The sequence below is a fragment of the Phoxinus phoxinus genome (genome assembly GCF_949152265.1).
Source record: "Phoxinus phoxinus genome assembly, chromosome: 14".
NCBI lineage: Eukaryota > Metazoa > Chordata > Actinopteri > Cypriniformes > Leuciscidae > Phoxinus > Phoxinus phoxinus.
The window spans coordinates 30,867,211-30,892,312 of NC_136889.1; the positions used below are offsets into that span (position 1 = coordinate 30,867,211).

A 25,102-nucleotide genomic window follows, 5' to 3' on the forward strand; every position below is an offset into this window, starting at 1 on the left:
TCATGTAATGCGCAAATGCACTGTAAAGGTCACGCTTCTATGAAAAGTAAAAAAATTCTGTCCTGACGAAAATTTTCTTTTGGGCTTTTTAATATTACAACACCCAGGATACGCACACGAAATGGGCATTTTAAACGATAAACTGACACAGACATTTGAATATGTGTATGGTCCTCCTTCCGCACATCTGTAAACACCGTTTATATACTGTCTATGGTAAACACTGACTCGGTCAACAAGCGTGACCTTTTCAACGTAATTGCGCATTACGCGGCGTCACGAACGCGCATCACAGAACAGAGCAAGGCGAGCATTTGTGCTTATAAAACGTAAACTTTTTTAATTTATTTTTTAAATGACCGATCGTTTCGCTAGATAAGCTCTTTGAAGCGGCACTGAAACTGTCATTTGGACCTTGAACCGTTTGGGGCCCATTGACGTCCATTATATGGAGAAATGTTTTCATCAAAAACCTTAATTTCTTTTCGACTGAAGAAAGAAAGACATGGACATCTTGGATGACATGGGGGTGAGTAAATTATCAGCAAAAGTTTTTTTTTAAAGTGAACTAATCCTTTAATACACACACTGCCGGTCAAAAATATGGAATTATTATGATTTTTTACAAATGTTTTTGAAAGAAGTCTCTTCTGCTCATCAAGGCTGCATTTATTTGATCAAAATACAGTAAAACAGTAATATTGTGAAATATTATTACAATTTCGAAGGTTTTCTATGTTACTATATTGTCAAATTAAATATGATTGTGATTAAAGCTGAATTTTCAGCATCATTACTCCAGTCTTCAGTGTCACATCATGATTGTTTCTTGAGCAAATCCGCATATTAGAGTGATTTCTGGAGGATCATGTGCAGTGTTGGGGAAATGCATTACAAGTAACTTGAGTTACGTAATTAGATTACTTTTTCAAGTAACTAGTAAAGTAACACATTACTTTTAAAATTTACAACAAAATATATGAGTTACTTTTTCAAATAAGTAACGCAAATTACTTTGTTTTCCCATGTATTGACTGACAGCTCTCCTGTCCTCATGTTTAGACAAATCAAAGTGTGTGTGTGTGTGTGTGTGTGTGTTGTTTATTGTAGTTCTAGACTAAATGTGAGCATTTACTCATCTCACCTCACAAAATATTCAATATTCCTCAAAATGAATAAAATCTGTGAAATGCAGAATCAGAATACTATGCAAACCTCCAATAATGAAATATGTTAAATAAAACATACATTTTTATGCATTTAATCTCACTTTATTGACCACTGTACTTGCTTCTGACCTACGATGATTCAGTTAAAAAAGCAAAAATGACTATAGATAGATAGAAAGGTTTGCTTGTTTGCTTTCCTCTACTGTACACATTTCCTTCAGCCTGAGGATTAATATTTCACTTTTGGTGTGAAAGGGTCTTTATATTTGCCCAAAAACAGAACTTTTGTGTTATAAAAAAACAAGCCCAGCCCAGGTGGGGGAAAAAGTAACGCAAAAGTAACGTAACGCATTACTTTTCTAAAAAAGTAACTAAGTAATGCAATTACCGGTAGTTACTTTTTAAGGGAGTAACGCAATATTGTAATGCAATGATTACTTTTAAAAGTAACTTTCCCCAACACTGATCATGTGACACTGAAGACCGAAGAAATGATGCTGGAAAAATCTGCTTTCATCACAGGAATAAATCGTTTTCTTTAAATAGTTCTCTTAAATTGTTATACTATTTCATCAGGAGGAACAGACAGAACATGTAATTATTATTCATCACCAATAATCTTACTGTGTGTTCAGATCACTGATCTATATAATGTCATTAATAGATCAGTGGTCGGTTTGGCATCACTGATATATCAACTGGCTATGGTTGATTGAAAAATAACTGCATAATGATTTTGCAAAAATGCACTAGAACAGCCTCCACATCATGAGCACCTCTGACTATGAAACCTTACAATACTGCCTACGTAGGGAGTTTATTCGAGAAATAACAGCATAGGCCTACAGTGTTTGGAAGGACACAATTTCCTTTGGAAACACCAGATGCTTTGGTAAAGCCTGTGAGAAGGAGTGGCTGGCTACTGTCGTGACTTGTCACCAAGGCAACAGCCAGACCGTACTTTTCCATTAGTCAGCAGAAAAGTTTTCCAGGTTTGAGACGGAAGTAGGGCTGATTTCCGGTTCCCTCACTGGCACTGTTGCTTCTGCTGCTGCGGGGCACTGAAGGAAAGATGGCGGCGGCCGAGACTGATCGCGATGCACCGTCCGCTCTGTGTAGCGAATTCCTCAATTTCTCCGCAAAGGACACCGCTGCGGTAGGCGACAGTTTTATAAAGACTCGGCAAATGCCATATCCTGATGAATTATATAGATTTGTTGGCGGAAATCGATGCGAGGGCGAGGAATTTTCTGTTTTTCTCGCTCCTCATCTCGGGTTGTTTTGATGAGTGTTGTCCTGCTAACGCGCTAACAAGCTAGCCTGTGAAATTTTCACACCTCAAGCTCCAAAACACGCATTTAACACTCCGTTTACACATGTATTTCTGTAACATATCTACACGTTATAAATGCTTTCATTTCTCGCATTTGGTGTTTAACTTGTGGCTTTGCTGACAAAGAAATTAGCTTTTAAAGAGATCTGTCAAGAGTTGGATAAAAACAACATTGGCTTTGTTCATTATCTTTACGTTTTTGCGTTCTTCTAATATTTTTTTTTTAACGGACAGCTCTTTTGACACGCCGTTTAAATTGATTTAGACAAGTAAACTGAGCCTGTCTATTTGTGTAGATTTTCTGCATTCCTGTAAAAACATTATTTCTGTCGCTGAACAGCAGCCGTTGGAGAATTTTGTGGTTAACAAACTAAACATTAATTTATTTTGATATTTCAGTTACGTGTGTTTGTTTTTAATTTTTGCATATCGGCTTACCCACTACATTACCATGCCACATCAATCTGATAAACACAAGTAGGTTTGTTTTTACAATGTAGCACAGACGGTGGCTATTTAAAACCACATACAATACCTCAATTTTCTCGTGGTTTGTATTGTCTGACAGACTGAACGACAGCAGTGCACGTCATCCTGACTATATTAGACTATTAATCACCATGTGCATGAAAACATGGATCATTTTGTGTTATAGGTCTATAGCGATTAAACTACAATCTGATTGGCAATCTCAAGTCAACTCATGCATATGGTGAATTGTCTGAAAAGAGATGCTGGATTGTTTGGCTATTTGCTCTCTAGCACTAAATCCAGGTTAGTAGGTCGATGTAGACAGTTACAGAGACTGCCAAGTTCCACTTACTGTGCATATGTAATCCCTGTGTTTCCTTCTAGAATGTGATTGTGGCACTTACCTGCTGTTGGACATCAGCTAGGTTGTTATTAGTGTTTTCTTTAGGAACAAATTATGTCAGAATTGCATACTAAAGTACAAAACCTAGTGAGCTTCCTACATGGATGGCTGTCTTCTAATCTAAGGCATGCATAATATTTTGTGCAAACTAGTATATACGTGGATGCATGAATATGCAAATGAGCCCCGCCTCCACTCACTCATACAGGCTTGTCTACAAGTATATGTATCAGAATGCTAATGTGTTTTATGAATCGCTCTGCAATGTCAGACACATAACTGAAATTAACATGATTAGCCTTGACTATGTTATTAGTCAAAATTATCGATTTTTCTTTTATGCCAAAAATCATTAGGATATTAAGTAGAGATCGTGTTCCATGAAGATATTTTGTAAATGTATAAAACATTTATTTTTGTGAGTGAATGCAGCACAATCGTGAACATAAATGCACAACTTTAAAGGAGATTTTCTCAGTTTTGATTTTTTGCACCCTCAGATTCCAGATTTACAATAGTTGCATCTTGGCCAAAAATGGTCCTATCCTAACAAACCGTACATCAATGGAAAGCTAATTTGTTCAGCTTCTATGTGATGTAGCCTATACATCTCAATTTAAAAAAAGTGACCCATGTGTGACTGATTTTGTGGTCCAGGGTCACATATAGTTCACCATTACATCGCAGTATACATAATTCACCAGCTATATTGCTAAATATGTACCTGATTTTTCATAACAACAGAATAACCTGGCTTCTCATGAGACTTTCTCTACTTTTTTATATTTAAAAATCTGTAAATTTTAATGTAAACTGAGTGGCTGATTTGAAAAGTTAGTAATAAAAAAAATAAAAATGTAAACACTACATAAAGTGGCAGGTCTAGCCTAATTATTTTGGATTTACACTCCAAGACTCAATACAGATTATTTGACATACTGTATCAGATTGTTTTGTTATTATTACTGTCAGTGAGAACTGATTCAATTGCACATTTAAATACAGTTGTCAATCTAGAAACTTTGCAATATGTAGTTAGCAGTAAAAAATTAGGCCTATATACAGAAATTGAGCAAAAGATCACTGCCATTTTAATTTAGAGATGCACTGACATTTTAGCTACCAAAATTTTTCGGCCGAAACAGCAACTTTCAGTTCGGGGCTGAACTGGTTTTACGGGCTGAATCAGTGACCGACACGGATGTTTTATTAGCGCTTCTCTGACTGTGTTAGCGTCTCTTTCGTGCACACAACGTGGATAAATTACAACCGTTAAAATGTGTTAGCTGTGTGGACACTTGCTCTGGATTGACAATATTAATCTCTTGATTTTAATCAGTAATGGTATGTTTTTAAATATAAAATCTTTTAGTCTGTGCTGATTTCTGTTGATGCGTGAACAACTTAACTAAACATTTGTAGCGTGCCTGCCATCCGATAATCGCAAAAAGCTTTGTTACTTTTAATATGAAGCAAAGTCTCATCTTAAAGATTCGGTTGATTTTATTATGAAATTCAAACAATAAAGTCATTTTGGTACTCTTTAATACGGTTTGACGGATCACTGTAATGCCTTAGTTCAAGCGCACATGAACCAATCATCTCATCACTAGTGTTGGGTACCGTTCACATTTTAACTGGTAATTCGGTGCCGGTACCTTTTTTTGTGTGTGTGGTAATTTAGGCACGTTTACCTTAATACATTGTAAAGAAACTAAGTGTTATTGACATTATGCCAGCGCTGCCTTGGTCGCTGTCTGACAGGAATATTAATAAAATGCTTGAATATTATTAAAAACAACCATTTTAGTAATAAAAAAAGAAATAATTTATATGAAATGTTTTGCTTAAAGCTACTATATGTCATTTTTTTCACCGCTAGGGGTCGCTAACCTCTTACAATAACAAAAGCAAAGGTTTATGACGCAGTGACGAGCTGAATGATGGGACTTGCTGTCAAGCTGATGGATCTAATGTTAATGGATGAGTGAAAACATTCATGTTTTTTAACATTACAGTGGTGGGAATCAGGTCGCGATTAGGGCTGGGACGGTTACCGCGGTCACGTGACACCTACCGCGGGTCTGAGCTCGTCACCGTCATCACCACAAAAAAAAACATTGGCCTGCACATGTGTGCACGTTGTGTCTAATGACATGGATTCATTGATTCTAATGACATTGTGTCTTACATGGATTCAAGGTTTTCTAAACAAAACTTATCAAACGATGGAGAAAATCCGACCTTTCACGAGTTGGGGAACGCAATGTTTCATGACGCATAATATAGATTCCAGGCTAGAGATGCGTGGATGGGCTATTATTTCATCCGCAAGCGCATCACAAAACTCATCATCCGTCCGCCATCCATCCGCACCAACGTTTTTTAGACCAATTTTCAAAACCGCACCAACCTGCCATCCGCTGATTGTTTTAAGGTCTATGGGCGATGCAAGGCGCTGCTGCCGCCCGCGAGCCGCGAGGCTAGAAAGCTCCTGCTGTTCTAGAAAGGAGACTGATCCAATGCAGCAGAGATATTTACGGCTAAAGTCCGTAGTATAGCCTATTGGCTCTGTTGTATCCCCAGCATTTCGATCGGCGCACAGGGACAAAAATAAATAAATATTTTCACAGAGTAAAGTCTTCTCTAAGAAATGTAATGCAAGAGATCGCACGCGGACGTCTCCACGTCCTGATTAAATGGCTGCTATATTTGCTTCTTATTTGTTAATCCCAGGCAATTGGTTGATGAAACAGTGAATTTTCAGTGATTTAAAGCGGTTTACCGCTATACCGTCTTGCTTTTCAACCGCAGTAAGAAAAAATCCATACCGTCATTGCTAATAATAGACATATATCACACGCGAGTCCCGCTGATATAAAGGAAAAAGGATATTTGATTCTACCGAACTTACCCGCAAGTGCTGAATTACTACTCACACAGGGCAGTTTATTTGACGAAATAAACTTGAGGTAACGCAGCGCTTTCACTTGGTCTAACGTTACACTATCATACTAAACTGCATTTAAGTGTGTTGAAAGTTATAATGTTATTCTATGTGTTAGTTTGTTTGTTATATGAAACTAGCAGTAAGCTAGATCAACATTAGAATAACATACTGATCATATTCTAACATTTCATCATGTTGAGCTCTATAACATTGATTTGTTTTATGTACATTTGCTCACCTGTCTAATAAAGTATGTGCAAGAGCGGCGTCCCTGTCAAGTCGTGACTCGTGAAGCTCTGTCAAGTCCAAGTTAGTCACGGACGTGGAGCTCTCGGCATCTCAGAAACGCCACGCCGATATTAAGCCTCATTTTAGTTCTCCTTATTTGTCCATAATATTTGAACGAAATAAGAACAGCGTGCCGCTAAACGTTATGCACTACGCAGTTGTCTTCGTCTGTCGTCATGGTTACGTCATGGCTATGGCAGTACGAGCGGAAACCGAGGATAGTGCGGGACGGGCCATTTTTAAAATTGGAATTTCTCTGAAATAAAAAATCTTTGGAGACTTTTGGGATATTGTAAGTACACAACTGCAGGAAATATATCACACTGTGCAAATGATTTTTGGATATTTTATTACAAAATTCTTACATATTGTACCTTTAACACAATTCTGTGTTGTGAAATAAAATGAAAAATAGTCAGATGAAATTAATTTGATTAAATATTTATTTAATGTAATTTCCACCAAAAATATCCATATTGTAATGTCAGCTGTAATCTAGAAGAAAAAAAAAACATTTAATTTGGTCACACCACACAGAGCTGCACGATTAATGGTTAAAAGATTGAGATCTCGATTCAAACACCCACGCAATCTTATATTATATTGAGAGCAGTTATCATGTTATCATCTTAGTCCTAACTGACAGCGATTCTTCTGTGTCTAAACATTTGACAAACACACCCTGCAACATTCAAATCCGTGTTCACGCTTCACAAGAAGTCTTTTCAACATCACCGTATCATCATTTCTGTTACAAATATTCGATCACAAAAGTACTGGGATAAAAGTTTATATTTCACATAAAAACACTGATGGTCTACGGTAGCAAAATAGAGCAAGTGAAAAAATGTATTTGTCAGATTCGTTTAAAAACGCAGATTCATCCATGAAACGTATTTCAAATGTATTTGAATGGGTCATTGAATCATTCATTCATTCAAACCGAGTGTTTTAAATATTTCAGATTACTTAAATAGACCTCAGCAATTAATATTTTGTCAGAACCCCTATTTTGTTTAGTTGGAGAATCTTGATCACAGTTTGGAAAAAAAATTAAAATAATTTGTGATTCTCAATGTATCCAGAATCGTGCAGCTCTAACCTCACACTTCTAGAACAAACGTTGTGTTCTGCGTAGTACGTGGTAAATATAAACTTAGTTGAGAAATGTTAGAAATAACTGGTTGTCCTGTAAGGTCATGCAAATATAAAACAGTGGATGAAGCAATGCAATCAAACACTGACGACTAGTGTTCCTTTTCAAACCTGACCTTTGTCCACCTGATCTATTTACCTTGCCATTGTTTTTATTATATCTCTGTGTGTCTGCTTTCACACTGTAGCACTAATTGACTAAACTAATTGATTCAAATTATTAAAGTAAAAGGTTGCGTTTCTAATATACAGACAGTTAGGGCTAGGAGAAAAAAATCTATTCACCTAGCTATCGCGTTTTTATTTTTACGATTTTAAAAGTTTTTTTAAAATTACAGAATCTATTATTTTCAAATTAAATTGCTTTATTTTCGTCCTTCCTTGTAGACGAGGTTGACAGAAGTTAGCCACTTTTGTCATTACAGAGGATGAAATGTGTCGTTATCTATGAGTGTTAAAGTGACGTAATATCCCTTTCAAGTGGACGCGTGTCATATGTAGAGAGAGAGATAAGACGATAGAGCTGCACAATTCATCTTTAAAAGACTGATCTCGATTCAAACACCCATGCGATCGTCTTCCATTTCATCTGTCTATTAAACCTTTGACAAAATCATATCGCAAAACATTCAGATCTGTGTTGCCGCTGACCCCGATAGAGTAGTAATGAAACGGCAGTCTTTTCAACCTCATAGTGTTCATTATTTCTGTGATACAATAGTTCAAAATATCATAGAAGTACTTGGATAAAAGTTCAAGTATAAACACTGATGTCTACGATATCGATCAAAATAGAGTAAATCAGTTTTTGATAGAAACTTGGCGCTTAAAATAACGCATTTATCGTTTAACTTTACATTGTTTCGCCACTAAGTGGCGACAAGTGACTGTTAAAAAATGTATTTGTTATTGAATCATTTATTCAAGATAATGTAGAATGATGCTTCTAAATAAAACAGAAAGATGTGATGAATAGTTTTTTAAAATAAATATGACTCTTGTACATCATGTACAGTCTGTATAACGCTGGGTTCACACCGGACGCGGGAGCGGCGCGGAACGGAAAATCACGCGCGGCCCGGCGCGTGCCTGTTCACACCAGACGCGTATTCTTCGCCGAGGTCGACAAGCACTTCTGCTCAGTTGTTGTTTATTCAGAGCTATTTTTTACATCATGGTTAAGTAAATAACATCATAAAATGAATACACCATGTTTCTGTAACCAAGAAGTTTGTAGGCTACACTTCTTTTATTAATCCGTTGTCGAGACACACCTGCAGCCAGAGAGAGAATATGGTAGACAGTAGTAGACTAGTAGGCTAGTGTAGATATACCGTTGAAATATACATCCTCGCTTCAAATTTATTAAATCTATTTTCCTCTTCCTGTTTCCCAGTGCGAGTAATTTGACATCATCCATTTTCACTTATCAACTCCTGCCTGCCTCTCTCTCTCTCTGTTTCCCTGTTTGTTTGTGTGTTCTCGCGGTATTTTAATTAGAAAATTGACGCAGATCACTCGCGGCTCGCGCAAAAAATAGACCAGACACCGAAACTGGCGCTTCATGGCGCGGGCCGGCCGCGGCATGCCGCGGCGCTCCGCGTCTGGTGTGAACGACACCATAGGTTAACATGGGCGCCGAAAGGACGCGGCCTCCGTTCCGCGCCGCTTCCGCGTCGCTTCTGCGTGCGGTGTGAACCCGGCGTAAGTGTATGATTTAACTTTTCCCGATGGTCTAGTGTTAAAAAAAAATCGCAATATTGAATCGCAATACTTTTAGAATCACAATTCTTTAAAAAAAACGCATTACCGGCACCCTCGTATTGCGATAGTATTGAATCAGGAGATAGGTGTATCGTCCTAGCCCTATTGTGTGTGTGTGTCTCATATATCTGACCCATCTGTCCACAGAAATGGCTACAGGTGAGCAACCTGCCCAAAGAGGTGTACCAGCACTTGGCTTGCTACGTCCCCAAGATCTACTGCCTGGGCCCCAACCTGAACCCCCAGAACGAGGACCTGCTGGCTCAGCTGCTGCTCCAGGGCCCGCTCGAGTGGTACCTGTGCGGGGAAGAGCCGTCCGTGGGATTGGCCAAGCTGGAGCAGGACAACCAGCCCTCCCAGCTCTGTGGCCATGTGTTTAAAGTGGGAGAGCCAACGTATTCCTGCAGGTACACTGTCAACACTTCGTCATCATCTCTTTCTGATCCACCTAAAGAAGGGTGTTGATTCTCAACTAGTCTGCACCCACAATTATTCTCAATGTGTTTGATGTCAAAGGCATTAAAGCTAGTGATCATGGCTCTGTGCTCTGCTCACTGTCTATTGCTTAGACAGATGATTTTGTGGGTTGTCTATCAAAATGTATTTATTTATTTTTCCCCATGCATGTATGCTGTTGTGGCCATCTGACCTGGGATAGTGTGGGTCACTGTGTTCCCACAGACGTGGAAGTCTTGGCTGAATTAGGTCAGGTTGCTGTTAGGTTAAGTCCTTTAGGCAAGATCACTGTAAGCCGGCTAAGAGGCCGGAGGTGATGAGTCTGTGCTGTTCTGCTCTGTTTCTTTGAGAAACAAATGAAAGGGCTCACACATATCCCCGATGCTTTATCACGCTGGCTTTATGAGACTGGAATCTGATCTGACTGATGTGAATGTATCTTGCATCCTAAGAATTTGTGCAGATCTTTTTACAATCATGTCATGTAATGTGTTACTGGCTCTGATCCAAAACCCTAGTGATCTGCTTTGCTGTCTACATAGGCTACATCTTGTGCAGCCAATGGACTTAAACAATATCAATAACCAATAACAATACCAATTTGCCGGATCGGGTATCGGTCAGATGAGGCCGAACCAAATCCGATATTGTGCGTATACTATTCTGTGTTATTGTTAAAGGGATACTCCACTTTTTGTGGAAATAGGCTCATTTTATAACTCCCCCAGAGTTAAACAGTTGAGTTTTACCGGTTTCGAATCCATTCAGCCGAACTCCGGGTCTGACGGTACCACTTTTAGCATAGCTTAGCATAGATCATTGATTCTGATGAGTCCAGTAGCATTTCTTTCAAAATGACCAACGAGTTTCAATATTTTTCCTATTTAAAACTTGACTCTTCTGTAGTTAAACCGTGTACTAAGATCGACGGAAAATGAAAAGTTGCGATTTTCCAAGCCTATATGGCTAGGAACTACTCTCATTCCGGCGTAAGAATCAAGGAACTGTGCGGCCGTACCATGGGTGCAGCAGGCGTAATGATATGACGAAGCACTTGCCGTCAACAAGTTCGTTGCTATTCGGTGTAACATTATGGTAGAATATACCCTCGACTTACTATCGCAGCCCTTTACTACGCACAGAACCATGGCTAATCGCACAGGAAACCTAATTTGCCGCCTAAAAACTACACAAACTTAGTCCCGGTCCCGGTCATGTTGGAAGTTACCGAGCTGGGGACTATTCGTGGACTATTCAGGTGCTTCGTCATATCATTACGCCTGCTGCACCCATGGTACGGCCGCACAGTTCCTTGATTCTTACGCCGGATTGAGAGTAGTTCCTAGCCATATAGGCTTGGAAGATCGCAACTTTTCATTTTCATAGGTCAGTTCAATGTTGATTTAGTTCAGTTCAATAACTATGTAAAGTTAATCAAATATGAAATGTTCAATTCATCTATGAAGCAGCTCTGCAGAAAACAGTGATATTGTTAAATGTGTCTAAGCAACAGTGGCAAGGAAGGAACCCTACCATTTGTAACTATTTTTGTTTCTTTTTTTTAATTTAACAAAATAATTAAATTCAATTTGTTTGTTTTTATTAATGATTATAAGTAAATAATTAAAACATTATTGTACCCTTCGAATATTGTTTAGTTAAAGCTACACTGTGTAACTTTTTTAGTTTATTCTTAGCTAAAAACACTTAGTTCTTTCAAAAATATATGTGCTCATTCATGTATATTTACTTCGTTCAAGTAATAAAGTATTCTCGTGAGTGTATAATATGCCATTGAAAATACATACGGGTGAGGGGTTCGAATGTCGGTCGCCATGTTGCCCCTCCATCTTGAAAGTACATTAGCCAAAGAGGGACATACCCGTTAATTCAAGCTTCGCCTTTCACGTCTCCGCAATTCACTGACACCGGCCCTGTTTTTATTTTTTCCTTTCCCTCTACCTCTCCCTCGCACCTCCGTCACATCAACTGATCTCTGCTCACGGAGAAAATGATATAGCCTACAATGTAAACTTTGCCTTATGCTAGTGATGTCGTACAATATACAGAATAACGATAGCACTGATACAAGTTACTTTACTAAGATTTGCTTGCATTCGTCTGGGAACCTGATAGCTGATGTTAGCAATGAAATGGTAAAAAAATAACGAAAACATAAAACTATTATTCATTTTACATAGATGTCATAACCTACATGTTAACTAACAAATTAAATTACTGCAAATTATAATAGTTTTCTAAAGTAACCTCATCACTTGAAGGAATACTCATGGACGAGGTCGAACTGGAAGCCATGTTAATCTTGGACTACATTGGCCACCGTAGGAGTTAAAACGAAATCGGAATTGAGAGGAACAGAAACTAATATTCACTGGACGGTCATATACCTTTTCACCTCTAGACGGGGGTAAAAATCACACAGTGTAGCTTTAAATAAACCTTGAATTAACGAGATCAAATGAAAAGTGAAACTTCAAATTGAACTTTTAAATGACTCGTTATGCAAACACATGAGGAGTCTCTGCATAAAGACCCACAACTGGCAGATCAACGTTCTGCTGCTACATTTCTCTCTGATACTGTAAGAAATTAAATTGAATTTTACAATGAACTGTGACAAGATGATTGACATCAGTTTAAATGGTGACAGGATGCATGTAATGAAGTGACAGAGCGGTCCGTTAAAGATGTAATTATGACGTAGTACTATGTCTTAAACTTTGCATACTCTTTTACTAACCACTTAAAAGTATGTACATTTTCTTCACAAAAACAGTACATACTTTTAGGGAATAGTATAAGGAGGCGAATCGGGATGCAGCAAGAGAGCTATTCAGTTGCAGTGCATTCTGGGAATGTTTTACGATGCGTGCCATGAGGAATCTTAATGGCAGCATAATTTTGCTATCATTTATAACAACCTTCATTCGTGTCTCTATGCTACCGGTTGGTTAGTAGGCAGCTCACTGGTGTTTTAACAGCTGCCATCCTTGTGTTGAAGTAATTTACATTTGATATGTTTTCTTCTTATCAGGGAGTGTGCGGCCGATCCAACCTGTGTGCTGTGTATGCAGTGCTTCTTAGGCAGCGTTCACAAAGAGCATCGCTACAGGGTAAGAGGAAACGAGATCCACTTAACAATCTTAAACATCTTACTCAGGTATGTCAGCATGTTGGTGTGACAGTTGCAGAGAAAGTGTCAAATGCCAAGTGAATAGACCCGTCTGCACTAGTGCCACGTGGACCCTGACTTCTCCCTGACAAGAAATTACCATTTGGTTTGAAATGGGACGTCTTAATAAAAAAATCACGTTGACACCAGCTGATCAAAAGCCATTGCAAAAATGGCTCTCAGAAAAAAGACACGTGAACCATGATTTGAAGTGGGAGTTTTAACAATTATACTAAAAGGCCTTTTACTTGCTATAAAGTATCAATCAGATGACAGAAGGCATGTAGTAGATTAGAGATGCGCGGATGGGCTATTATTTCATCCGTAACCGCATCACAAAACTCATCATCCGTCCGCCATCCATCCGCACCAACGTTTTTGACCAATTTTTCAAAACCCGCCCGCCATCCGCTGATTGGGCGATGCAAGGCGCTGCTGACGACAGCCGCGAGACTAGAAAGCTCTTACCTCAGAATATCAGCAGTGAACTCCGTCTCCGATCGGCGCACCGGGACAAAAATAAATAAATAGCCTAAATGAAACGCACTTCGGCAAACCTGACCTTCTCTGATAGGCTACTGTACAATATTTTCATTGTAGCCTAATAGAAAACGCATTTTGGCACATCATTTCAACATGCTGCTAATTAGCCTACTACTAATGAATGCCTATTTCACTTAATTTTTTTAGCAAATAGATAGAAAGCTCGAATAAAATAACAAATAATTCACGCTATAGGCTAATTAACTCTACGCGCTGTCATGTCAGGGTGACGACTATAGGACGAGCCTGTTCTGAAGACTCCCGTTAATTTTGAATGCACGGGAAGAGAGCGTCTTTTTCAGGCACAGTGCAATTCATTTTATACCAACAACAGGCCTAACAGTCATATAATAAACTATAGAGCCTCGATATTAAAGAAACGCAGACTCTATTCATTCCGAAATTCAATGAAATTCCACCGCACAACAGTGCATGTTCACATTTGTAATTGTCCATAACAACCCCAACAACTTAATTACCTGCTTGCCTTGCACATCTAATTAATGGGCACAGTTTTCCGACTATTTTTTTTTTTTTTTTGCTGTGGATGTTATTGAGCTTGTAGAAATCGGAAACAACACCAATTTGACTTTCAAAGTGTACTTGATTTTTTTTTTTTTTTATGTAGTCAGAGTCAGATAACAATATTTAACAATGTATACTTATATTTTTAATTTGATTGGTTCAACCACCCGCCCAAATTTAATTAAAATATAATTTTCAGTCCACGGCTGTAACCGTCAACCGCGCATCTCGATTGTTTCGCAACTGGTTTTTCAATACATTTTTGATCATGTTGATCATTTAGAGGCCATATAAATTTGCATAGCAAATACAATACAGTAGGCTTTATCGGGTGTGAAAAAAGTGTTTGTTTTAAGGAACCCTAGAGCAGACAGTCATATGTGTTGCCGGTTGACTCATGACAATGACAGGTCTGTTGTTTATAAGATCGACAGATATATGAGACTTGAGATCATGTGCTGCTGTCTTTGTGCTCCCTGTAGATGACCACCTCAGGAGGAGGAGGCTTTTGTGACTGTGGCGACACAGAGGCCTGGAAGAAGGGCCCTTACTGTCAGAAACACGAGCCCAATATCAGTGACTGTTCCCAGAAGGTAAGATACCTCTTCCTCCGTGTACCCGTTGTAGAATAGGCCGTTCCTGGATGACACACACACATGTTTTTAATACTAGAAAATCCACCAAAACCTTTCTGTCAAAACTCTTTATCATCGAAACATGTTTTATTAGATTGTGCTGGTTTTAACCCTGTGAGAAACTTTTTTTTTTTTAACTCTTTTGAAGAAATGTAACAAAGTTAAACCAAATATAGTTTTAAAGGTCCCATGACATGAAATTTTCACTTTTTGAGGTTTTTTAACATTAATATGAGTTCCCCTAGCCTTTATATGGTCCCCAAATTTCTAGAAATTTCAATCGGTGTAAATCGAGCTTTTGCTATCTTTCTCTGCCTTTGAGAAAGTGGAAGCTCAATCGGGCTGATCTTGAATCTCCTCCGTATGACGTCAGAGGAAATGTTACCTCCCCTTTCTCTGCTTTGCCCGCCCAGAGAATATTTCCCGCATGAGAAAATGAGCTAGGAAGTAGGAACGCGTGCGCGCGATTTTAGTTTGTCCACGGGAGATATCATGGCTTTTGAGCGAGTGAAGCATAATAATTTCTCAATAATTGGATGTACAAATGAACACCGAAGCCTTTTTTTAGTTCCTTCATCCAAGCCCCAGAAGAACCAGTGGATTCATTTCATTTTCTCTGGAAATGCGCCGACACAACTCCCCAAAGTTTTGCATGTCTGCGGCAAACATTTCACCGACGACTGTTTCCTCAACTTGGGTCATAGAGGTGGCTTCGACGAACGTCTGAAAATAAATCGATCGAGCTACCAAGCAACACTTTCTGATGTGTAACGTTAATTGTTCAAGTTCAGACAGGTAATCTTTCTCTCAAATCGTTCAATACAGCTGTTTATGCCTCAGTAAGTCAAGCCAGTGACTAAAATATAAACTTCACATCGTTTCTTTTAGTAGGATAAAAAAAATCGTATTTAAATTGTGAATAAATTATATACAGAAAGCGATCAAAGAACAATCTTTGTAGGAATCGCGCGCACGCGTTCCTATACTTCCTAGCTCATTTTCTCATGGACACAGCGCGATCGAGTTTATCTGGACACTAGCCAAACTCGTTATGAAATCAATGACGCACGTTACACTGCACATGATCGCTCTTACTGTATTTACATCATCGTGTTTGCATTGGTGAAAGCAGAGAGAGTGCAGAAACTGCGTTGCAATGATAAGATCTTCATTCTCGCGATCAACAAGACTCATCTGCTTGCGCAATGCTCATCACGGCAACATTTTATGTGATGGGAATAGATCTAAATACTTTAAAAACTTCTGACGATTTGTTAATCTCGATAGCTGTAATAGTAAAAACGTATAATAACTGTAGTAAAAGTATTCGAGAGAGTTTCACATGTAATAAGTAGCTATTTCATATGCAATCACAGCAGTGGCCGGTTACACTGAAGTCTCACACAGATAGCCCCTTCAAACAGAGCGTTCAAATCAGAGGCTAAAACTGGGCTAGGAAAAATGCCTTTTGTTTCTAAATTATGACTTTTTTTTATCTAAAAAACATACTAACATTATAAGGGCAACCCAGGAAACATTATAAAATAATATAATAACCCCATGTCATGGGACCTTTAAGAGTTTTAAGCCAAAATAAATAGTAAACAACTGATTTAGTTTTACCATAAATTTTTCTCATCTTGAAAATAGCCACAGAAGCTAGCATGGCGTTACAAACAAACAAACAAACCTCTTCTTCCGTAACAGTCTTAGCAGGAGGGTTGGGAATAATGAGGCATTTAATGATCCCAATTCTGCTTACGGTCAAGGACCATTAATGGAACCACACGTCATCAAAGTCATCGGGATGTGATTTTTCCGTATTTATATGGATTTCCATGTTTTTCGAGCTGGGACTGTTAATCTGACTGTATTGCCTCAAACAGTCACTAAACAAATGGAAAATTCTGCATTTTCTAATACCTTTATTTCATGCATTGGTTGCTTATGTGGTATGTCCATCAAAACTCTGTAATCCGCAAATACTGTAAGTTTGGGTCGCTTATAACTTGCATTTTAAAACGCAACATGCGCCAACCATCTCATATGATTTGTAATGAGAATTGTTTATGTTGTCAACAAAAGAGACAAATTGTCTCCCTGCTCTATGGTTTAATCTAGGAAAGCACAGAAATTAAGACAGCCATAAACATTAGTATTGTAGTTGTACTGTTTTTCTGTAAAGTATTACTTATTTGTTTAATGTCTCTGTCTAATTTTTATTTCGGTTTTAGTCATTTTAGTAGAACTTAAACTTATTTCAGTTTAATAATTCAACTAATTTTTCATCTAATATTTTATTTCATTTCAGCTTTTATTTAAATTGCTGAAAATGAATTTTAATAGTTGTAGTTGACAATAACAAGCCCTCTTGTTTGGCAGGATCCGTTGGCTAATCTGTCTGCTGAGATGATCGCTCGCACGTATAATGTTTTCGCCATCATTCTCAAATATGCTGTGGACATGCTCACCTGGGACAAAGAAGATGAGCTACCCGAAGGCCTCGAGCCCCCGTAAGATATGCAATCACTCATAGCTTGAAGTCATGTGATGACATGTCCCTTAAATGTTTTTTCCCCATCAGAAGACACAATTTTTAGCATTGGGTGTGAGGAAAAACCCATTCTAGACCCTCATGATCATCCATCATGCATGTGATGTTTTTGAAAGCTGCATGTTAGTATATTAGGATTATTTTCTTCTGAAGGGCCCGTGGAGACACCTACTACTGCATGCTGTTCAATGATGAGGTCCACACGTACGAGCAGGTCATCTACACACTACAGAAAGCTGTGAACTGCACTCAGAAAGAGGCGGTCAGTTTCGCCACCACCGTGGACAGAGATGTAAGTGCCAGCTGTTAGTTCACCTGCCAGAGCCACAATTCAGGCTTAAGGCTCTTGCTTTTGTTCACTGATTACTTCTGTTCACCGTATTCAGGGCAGGAAGTCTGTTCGCTTTGGGGACTTTCAGTTTTGTGAGCAGGCCAAATCTGTTATTGTGGTAAGTTCTCTGCAATCACAAATCCCATCCGTTTGCCTCAGATGTGGAAATCGGTTGGGTTTTTTACTCTTTTCACGGAGAACTTTTTCTTGTTAGCTATGGCATTCAATTAAGTTGTATGAATTTGCATATTTCAGCACCTGGCTATGACACATGGTTCACAAACAAGATTGTTAGTTGTGTTTGTATCACTATTATTGTTGATGCATCAAAATTTCGCCAAAAAGTGTCCGCTTACATATCTGACAGTTTTATCCCAAAATCCATACAATAAATAGCACTTGATGCTCGCTTCAGTTCAAGCGGCACATGAACCAATCATCTCTTCCTCTTTACTACTAGTTATATCACATGAATGAACATCAGAAGGTATGTTGAAAGAAACCGTACACCTTAACATGTCTCATTTAATCACTCAATCAGTTTCAACTGTGAGGAGACATCAGTAAAACATCTTGTAATGTTTAATTTTAGGAAAGCCATTCGATGTCCACAGCTTGATAGCCAACTAGAAATAAAACTCTTTAAGAGAGGAGCATTTTGATATAGTATATTTGCACTATTATACATATTCATCATATTTTTACTTATCCAGTTAGTGATGTCTTTATTATTTAATATAACTCTTGTTTGAATGAATATTTTATATATATTTTTTATTATATCCATAGTTTAATTGTTTATTTTAACGATTTGGAGTAAATCATAATTATATCATTAAAAAGTTGATATAATATTGTCCTGTGCCATTTAAATTACAATATCTTTTTTTATTTGAGTGTTTATTAAATACATTTGATGAATCAGTTGATTTTTAACTTGTTTTCAGCTAAATCGAGTGAAAACTTTCATTTTGGTGTAACTTTTTCTGTAAATAATGAACTTTTATAATAAAATAAGTGGAAAGATATCCCATAGACTTGCATTAAAGAAGGGCGATCTGTAGACTTGGGGTGGGCTTAGTTTTAGATCCACCCGGAACACTACAGCAACTTCATAGCCACACTTTGGCAACTATTCACAACACTTTAGCATCATTAATTGTTCTTGTAAATGTAGTTTGTTGGTGAACGCATGTTTTGCAGAGGAACACGAGTCGGCAGACGAAGCCTCTGCGGGTTCAGGTCATGCACTCCTCTATAGTGGCTCATCAGTGTTTTGCGCTCAAAGCTCTCAACTGGCTCGGCCAAATCATCAGATACTCAGGTCTGTCTCTGCATCGTCTCATTTCCTCTGTTGTTATTTCCCTTTCCTTTTAATCACTTCCGTAGAAGTCATATTATTACATTTCTGCTTTTGTCTTGTGCAAAACCAAACTTTTGAATCTTCTCCATTTAGCAATTACCATACATTTGGATTTCACAGCTGTTCAATTTGGTGTTTTGCTATGATTCCAGTAATCTTAAGTTTATCCAAAGCTAGCATCAGTTTCCCGTGTTTAATAGAGCAGTGTGTTCTGAGTCAGCATCTGCTGTAGTGAATCCGTACCTGAGTGTGTTACTGTTGTCCAGCAGATGCTCTGAGGAGGATCCTGTGTCAGGTGGGACTGCAGCGCGGGCCGGAGGGAGAGAACTCTTCTCTAGTGGACACGCTCATGCTCTGTGACTCCAAGATGTGGAAAGGTGAGTGAATGCGTGTGCTGACATCAGCTCTCCTGAGATATTGCAGCACTGCAGAAACGCACAGCACAGTGAATGACATGACTACATTTTAGGGCTGGGAGAAAAAATCGATTCACCTGGCTATCGCGATTTTTCTTTTTTTCTAAAATCGATATTGATTCAAATTCAATTGCTTGATTTTTGTCCTTGATTGTAGGCGAGGTTTACAGAAGTTAGCCAATTTCATTCCAACAGAGGATGAAATGTGTCGTTATCTATGAGTTTGAGTGACGTAATATCCCAAGTGGATGTGTGATAGTGACGTGAGGCTGAAAAGCCCTCGCGCTGTTCATATGTAGAGAGAGAGATAAGACAATAGAGCTGCATGATTCATCTTTAAAAGACTGATCTCGATTCAAACACCCACGCGATCATCTTCCTTTTCACCTGGCTATTAAACCTTTGACAAAATCATAGCGCAAAACATTCTGATCTGTGTTGCCGCTGACCCCGATAGAGTAGTCATGAAACGGCAGTCTTTTCAACCTCATAGTGTCATTTTTTCTGTTCTACAATAGTTCAAATTATCATAGAAGTACTTGGATAAAAGTTTAAAGTTCAAATATGAACACTGGTGATGTCTACGATAGCGATCAGAAATCAGCTTTTGATAGAAACTTGGCGCTTAAAATTACGCATTTATCTATTACATTGTTTCACCACTAAGTGGCGACAAGTGACTGTTAAAAAAATTATTTATCGAATCATTTATTCAAGAGAATGTAGAATGATGCTTCTGAAATAAGTCAGAAAGATGTGATGAATAGTTTTTGTAAATAAATATGACTCCTCTTATACATCATGTACAGTCTGTATAAGGGTATGATTTAACTTTTCCCGATGGTCTAGTGTTAAAAAAATTGCAATATATTACAATATCAAATCGCAATACTTGTAGAATCGCAATTCGTAAAGAAAATCGCAATACATATCATATTGGCACCCAAGTATCGTGATGGTATCGAATCGGGAGACTACTACATTTCCCTCACAGCTCACCTCAAAATAAACAAATTAAGAAGTTGTTTATAACAGGAATAATTAAGCATTTTTTAGAATTTTACAGTTAAAGTTGCCCCTATTATGCTATTTTAAAAGGTCCTAATTTAGATTTGGAGTCTCCTACAATAGGTTTACATGCATCCAATGTCAAACAACACAAACATTTCTCTTATTAATATACATTGCAGCATCACTTCATAATTTTCTCTGTGTCTGAAGCGGTTCGATAATGGATTAAGTCTCTCTAAACCCCTCCTTACTAAGAACTCCCTCTGCTTTTTTAATGGACAAATCATGATTCACCAAAAACATTTGTTCTAAAATGGATTCTAAATTTACAAAGAAATTAGGAAGAAAGTAAAACACAAAAAAACACTTTCTTTGTGTAGCTTTATAATCGTGTTAGGATGTTACTTTATTATATGAGCAATATAACATGAGTAGCAGTGCAATATGGCTGTATATCAGCATATCACACAGCTTCGAGTGTGATATTGTGCTTCACAAGGAAGTAAACAATGAAGTGTCTTTAAAAAAAATCTCTTTCGTGCAGAACTACTTCCTTCCGCTACGGATTAAAATCTCAAATGGATAGTTTGACAATTAAGCCCGAGCCTCCGGTAATAATTCTAAAACATCACTTTAGATAATGTAAGGAATGAAGGAACGTTTAGTCGCTTCATTGAAGCGTATTGTATTATGTAGAGTACAGCATTATGGCATTATGAACGAGAGATCGACTAAACGAGTGTATTAGCTGCATCTGATATAGCAGTCATTCTTCAGGTCCATGTCCAAAATATTATATCCAAAAAATCAGTTTGAATGTCCGCCGAGGAAAGCGATATGTTCGTCTTTGTCCTTCCCATGACAGCGCTAAAACAACTTCCTTGTTCCGACTCAATCATAAAGAGGATCTTTGCTGCCATCTAATGGCGTAATAATGTCAATTTCACTCAAGTCCATATCACGATCTTTTCTCAATGCCAAATACGGCATATTATTTATATAAAACAATATTTATTAAACAATAATATTTAAATGAACCACAATCGCCATTTTAAAAGACCATAGGAAATAAACACAAGCAAACAATTCAGTCAAACATTCAAAAGCAGTGCTCTAGTACAGGATTTAAGTAAAGTATAGCTTAAATATATAGAGAAATGTATAAAGTTATGAAACTTAATTTTCCTGTTAACCAAAAACGATTTGCTCCGGAACAAGTAATAGAATAAGACTGATTGCCAGTTTGATATACCCCAAATTAATAATTTCTCATGTTTAATCACTATCTATCTAAGAGCCAGGAGTGATACAAACGGTTAAACTGTGTGAATATCGCATGACTGGAAAAGGCTCTCAGCCAGTCCGATTTGAGAACGAGAAAGAACTGTATTATATTATATTATATTAATTTCATCTGGACTATATTTTGTCCTGTTCGTGCAAATCCTAAATAATCCACACAATTATTAGTGAACGAGACCCAATAATAACTTTATTTGTTGTGCACTTTGATCTTTAAAATTTTGCAGACCTTTTACATTCACAAACCGCTGCATTACACTCTGCATTAAATGTTGTGTTCGAAAAATCATAATAGGGGCACTTTTTAAAATGTATTTGCATTGTGACATTTAATGACTGACAAGATTGTCGTCTAAAGTCTCTTTACTGTAATGTGTCTTTGTTTTGTGTTTTTATTATTCTCAGTTGTGTGTCTTTACATTCACCTTATTAAAAATATCCTACAACATTTTAGATCAACATAAAACATAGTTTTTATTGCACAAGATTTTATTGCACTACGGAAATGAGGAATGGGGTGGAAATGGGATTAATTGTCATGCAAAAACAAATCCATCATATAAATTTCCTTAAATCAAAATGCAATTTGGGGAACACTAGTTTACAGTGACCTTGTTATTCATATTACATGTACTATGTGCATTACATAGTAATAACAGTAGATTATGCATAATTACAAAACCTAAACTAGACCCTAAACTAAACATAATCCAAATCTAACCCCACAAGTACTTGTTGATAATTAATATTACCTAATAATACAGTGCTTGCTTGTATAATAACGCTGTAATATATTCACGCTGATGTATAATCACAGTAATGTCTTGTTTGTTTCTTTTGTTTTTGGGGATAAAATATGACTGAGACATGTTCTTGCCTGGTTTTGTGAGATTCGCCCAGTGAAGCTCATGCTGTGCCTAACATTGTGTTTCCTGCAGGAGCGAGAAATGTTTACCACCAGCTCTTTATGAGCAGCCTACTCATGGATCCAAAGTACAAGAAACTTTTTGCAATCCAGTTTGCGAGGGTAAGACTTCCATTCACAATGGCACAGTGCTTATATTGATGCACAGTGCTTATATTGATTGACAGTAAAATATCAGGGGCTGTATTACAGAAACATCCGAATTAGGGCTGGGCAAAACAAAATTTGATTAATCGATTTTTAAAATGTGGTTGATTCAAAATCGATTCTCAAAGGCCAAAAATTGATATTTTTTTCCATATTTATTTATCTATCACCAAAAGACAGTATTAGTTTTCCTACAGTTCATAGGCTTGCAGCCTCCATGTTACAGCTAGTGTTAGTTTTCTCTTAAACATAAAATAACCTGATTCTGTTTGATCAAGGCATGCGACTATTCTGACTTGTCCAATTTTCAGCATCAATTTTTCATCTTGCATCAAAATCCTGTCTATTCATTGTATGCATTTGAAGTTGGGTCTTAATGTACCCATGTAAGTGTACCTAAAATAAAAAGTTTAATATATAGGTTTATGGCTCTTAATTTCTTTTTATTAATTAACCACTTGTAAACTTATGTTCACCGTTTTTAAAAATAAATAAATATAGGATTTGTATTAAATCTATATTCATTGAGTCGAATCGAATTTAGAATTGAGAATCGAAATCGAATCGAATTGGAACATCTAAATCGATACCCAGCCCTAATCCTAATCTAACTGGTTACTAACCGTGGTAGTTTCACTTTTTTAAATCTCAAGATAGGAAGTTTCTGTAGTACAGCCCAGAACTTGATCTGTAGGCCATGAAGCCCCAAAAAGTGGTGACAAGTTGGTGCAATTTACCCACCAGCACTCACAAACAGTGTCAGGAAACAAACTTTATAATTTGTTGAATTCATAAAGCAAAAATAGCGCTGCATGCTTTACGCTTTCTGGGACTCCATGACAACCTGTATGTTTAAGGGAATAGTTCATCCAATAATGAACATTTTGTCATCAATTGCTCACCCTCATATCATTCCAAACCCAAAAGACTTTTATTCAAAACTAATGAATAAAACTTCAAAAAGTTCATAAAAACGTTGTTGAAGTAATCCATATAAATGAAGAGGTTTAATCCAAGTGTTTTTAAGAGACGCATATACACTTTGATGAACACACTACATAAATATATCAGCCAAACTCCCTTGACATTAGTTTGGAATGAGGGTTAGTAAATTATGATAGCTTTTTTTCATTTTTGGGTGAACTATCCCTTTAAGTGTTGTTTTTAGAGTACATGATGTTGAAGGAACTTTCTGGCTCCAAGTTACAAGTTTAAATGACTTAAAATTGCTTTAATGCTGTTTCACTGAAAGTCTATATAGGGCAAGGCAAATAAACATTAAAATGCACATAATATTAAAATATTGCCACAAAACGTTATACTTGTTAACATTAAAAACGATTTCCTTCTGACTATCTATATAAAGTTATTTCCACTCATGTCATGACCATGTAAAAACGGTTACCTGCTTGGATACCACCTGTAAAACACATTTTACATGGAGCAAACTCCACACACAGGATTTCCAGTGTTACTGCAATCACCGTTTTTGTTTTGTTTTTCCAAACTGGCAAAATAATTTTCTGTGGAATTCAATGAAATGTTCTAGATTCTGTTGATGGAGCGTAAACGTGTGTTGCACCGTCCCTGCGAGACAGAATGGTTTCCACAGGCATAGCCAGAATATGCCACGATTCACACTAGAACATCCAGTTCACTTTCAGTTCACTCAGTTTGATTCAGCTGATCTGTGAGGATAAGAGAGTTTGAGAATCCAGAATCCAGTGAGGTGTATCGTCTCAGAGAGAGAGAGCCTTAGTAATAGAGAGCGATACTTTGACTTGGCGTATTACTCCAGCTCTTTGGTTCACTGCAGTCCTCCGACTGACCAGTCGCTCTGTGACCGCAGGAAACCTGTCTCTCAGCACTCCGGTGGAGGGCCCTATGAAATCACTTTTGTTTCTTGTTTTTTCCCAGGTTCCGTTTTATTGTCAAAAAGCATGTTTAATTAATTGAAATCATGTAACTTATATAATTAAAAATTTCCTTTTCAAATTGGTACAAATACAATGTTTAGGGCCATATGAAATCAGTTTTAATTTTGTCCCTATATTTTCAGATTATTATTTTTTCTGGATTTTATTTAAATTATTTAATTAAACTGTAATATATTTAAAAGGCATGTCTAATCAGTTGAATTCATAAAACAATTTAATAAATAGTTTTTA

General features: G+C 37.4%; 1 protein-coding gene across 2 annotated transcripts in view; it reads left to right on the forward strand.

Annotated features, from left to right (window-relative positions):
* Nucleotides 1-2,181: 2,181 nt before the first annotated feature.
* The window catches only part of ubr2 (ubiquitin protein ligase E3 component n-recognin 2), a 46,260-nt gene continuing 23,339 nt past the window's right edge, over nucleotides 2,182-25,102 (forward strand). The window contains exons 1-10 of one of the 2 annotated variants that reach the window (XM_079635735.1): nucleotides 2,182-2,325; nucleotides 9,681-9,940; nucleotides 13,045-13,123; nucleotides 14,733-14,843; nucleotides 17,268-17,398; nucleotides 17,593-17,731; nucleotides 17,826-17,888; nucleotides 18,974-19,094; nucleotides 19,403-19,510; nucleotides 22,801-22,889. In XM_079635735.1, the coding sequence (XP_079491861.1) occupies nucleotides 2,242-2,325; nucleotides 9,681-9,940; nucleotides 13,045-13,123; nucleotides 14,733-14,843; nucleotides 17,268-17,398; nucleotides 17,593-17,731; nucleotides 17,826-17,888; nucleotides 18,974-19,094; nucleotides 19,403-19,510; nucleotides 22,801-22,889 (1,185 nt within the window). In that variant the 5' untranslated portion in view covers nucleotides 2,182-2,241. The remainder of the gene's footprint in view (nucleotides 2,326-9,680; nucleotides 9,941-13,044; nucleotides 13,124-14,732; nucleotides 14,844-17,267; nucleotides 17,399-17,592; nucleotides 17,732-17,825; nucleotides 17,889-18,973; nucleotides 19,095-19,402; nucleotides 19,511-22,800; nucleotides 22,890-25,102) is intronic. The other variant, XM_079635736.1, reaches the window with a different exon arrangement.